Here is a 2,500-nt window from a genome sequence, read left to right on the forward strand (position 1 = left end):
ATGCTGAGGTGAGGAATGAAGTGAAGAAGGATGCTGAGGTGAGGAATGAAGTGAAGAAGGATGCTGAGGTGAGGAATGAAGTGAAGAAGGATGCTGAGGTGAGGAATGAAGTGAAGAAGGATGCCGAGGAATGAAGTGAAGAAGGATGCTGAGGTGAGGAATGAAGTGAAGAAGGATGCTGAGGTGAGGAATGAAGTGAAGAAGGATGCTGAGGTGAGGAATGAAGTGAAGAAGGATGCTGAGGTGAGGAATGAAGTGAAGAAGGATGCTGAGGTGAGGAATGAAGTGAAGAAGGATGCTGAGGTGAGGAATGAAGTGAAGAAGGATGCTGAGGTGAGGAATGAAGTGAAGAAGGATGTCGAAGTGAGGAATGAAGTGAAGAAGGATGCTGAGGTGAGGAATGAAGTGAAGAAGGATGCTGAGGTGAGGAATGAAGTGAAGAAGGATGCTGAGGTGAGGAATGAAGTGAAGAAGGGTGCTGAGGTGAGGAATGAAGTGAAGAAGGATGGCGAAGTGAGGAATGAAGTGAAGTAGGGTGCTGAGGTGAGGAATGAAGTGAAGAGAATGAAGTGAAGTAGGGTGCTGAGGTGAGGAATGAAGTGAAGAAGGATGGCGAAGTGAGGAATGAAGTGAAGTAGGGTGCTGAGGTGAGGAATGAAGTGAAGAAGGATGGCGAAGTGAGGAATGAAGTGAAGTAGGATGGCGAAGTGAGGAATGAAGTGAGGAAGGATGCTGAGGTGAGGAATGAAGTGAAGAAGGATGGCGAAGTGAGGAATGAAGTGAAGAAGGATGCTGAGGTGAGGAATGAAGTGAAGAAGGATGCTGAGGTGAGGAATGAAGTGAAGAAGGATGCTGAGGTGAGGAATGAAGTGAAGAAGGATGCTGAGGTGAGGAATGAAGTGAAGAAGGATGCTGAGGTGAGGAATGAAGTGAAGAAGGATGCTGAGGTGAGGAATGAAGTGAAGAAGGATGCTGGGGTGAGGAATGAAGTGGAGAAGGATGCTGGGGTGAGGAATGAAGTGGAGAAGGATGCTGGGGTGAGGAATGAAGTGAAGAAGGATGCTGGGGTGAGGAATGAAGTGGAGAAGGATGCTGAGGTGAGGAATGAAGTGGAGAAGGATGCTGGGGTGAGGAATGAAGTGAAGAAGGATGCTGAGGTGAGGAATGAAGTGAAGAAGGATGCTGAGGTGAGGAATGAAGTGAAGAAGGATGCTGAGGTGAGGAATGAAGTGAAGAAGGATGCTGAGGTGAGGAATGAAGTGAAGAAGGATGGCGAAGTGAGGAATGAAGTGAAGAAGGGTGCCGAGGTGAGGAATAAAGTGAAGAAGGATGCTGAGGTGTATTTCATACATAATCGGAATAATCAAACAAGTTATTTAAAAAAAGTGAATATTTTAATAACAGCTGCTACAAAAAACAAGAACACAGTGCCAAACATTGCGAACTAACAACTGCAACAAGGCAAGGACTAGATTTGATAGTTGTGGTGGAGATCTGAGGTAACGAGACGACCACTTCTCACAGAAAATACTTTGGCAAGGGGCTGGGGAATATAGACTTTTCATTTATATACATAATTCGTATTTCTTATAATGTGGAAGGTGGGGCAGGGGGGGGGCACGGAGGGCGAAATAAACTCTGGTGGAATGAAAGCATAGATGCGTGCCGTGAGAAGAGGGTGTGACTGGGTTCAGATCACCACACTGCCAGAGGTCAGAGGACGCAATACCACGGGGGAGCCACAGGGCAGAGAGGTCTTAGTGATGGTATCCACAGTTGACGCAGACGGGGTGATCCGAGTACCATCCGAAGGCCCCGTAGCCGCCGGTGTAGGCGCCGTAGTCCACGTGATCGTTGCCGCCGCCGTAACCGCCCGCCTGGTGTTCGTAGCGGTCAGAGCTGGCCTCGGCCAGTTCCCACTGCTCGGGTTCTTCTTCCTCGATGATGATCACGGGGCGAGCTTCCTCCAGCGGCCTCACCACGGGCCTCACGCGCGACTCCGCCACCGCCACCTGCCTTGCCACGGGCCTCACGCGCGATTCTTGTGGGTAGTACGAGGGGTATGCGCGCATGTCCTCGATCGGGACCGCCACGTAGCGTGGGTAGGCCTCCGCCATGAGGACAGACGCGGCGACGAGCAGCACCTGTCATACGATATACCATTAGCCATGTGCTGGATCGTGGAAAATACTCTTTGATATCATGAAAAAGAGATAACAACCAAAAAAAAAAAATAAATAAATAAAAACATGGTGTATTACTAGCACTGATGTGGATATGAACAATGTAGATAAACACACATATCAGATATTGGTTAAAAAATGATAGCATATACATGCATACATGCATATAAACATATATGTGTGTGTGGAAAAAAAAAATATAGTTTTAGTGCTAGACTACACACACACACACTCACACACACATGAGATGGTTGATCGAAAAGTGTCCGCACTAATCAAAATAAAACTTTTATCCCCTTCAAAGCAGTCCTTGCTCT

At 47.7% G+C, this 2,500-nt stretch overlaps 1 protein-coding gene across 1 annotated transcript in view; it reads right to left on the reverse strand.

Annotated features, from left to right (window-relative positions):
• Positions 1–1,375: 1,375 nt before the first annotated feature.
• The window catches only part of LOC122258578 (uncharacterized), a 2,426-nt gene continuing 1,301 nt past the window's right edge, over positions 1,376–2,500 (reverse strand). The window contains exon 2 of the mRNA XM_043024591.2: positions 1,376–2,144. Within this exon, the coding sequence (XP_042880525.2) occupies positions 1,758–2,144 (387 nt within the window). The 3' untranslated portion in view covers positions 1,376–1,757. The remainder of the gene's footprint in view (positions 2,145–2,500) is intronic.

Source organism: Penaeus japonicus, unplaced genomic scaffold (assembly GCF_977035675.1).
Source record: "Penaeus japonicus unplaced genomic scaffold, GWHDUDI00000001_assembly GWHDUDI00000004, whole genome shotgun sequence".
Classification (NCBI taxonomy): Eukaryota; Metazoa; Arthropoda; class Malacostraca; order Decapoda; family Penaeidae; genus Penaeus; species Penaeus japonicus.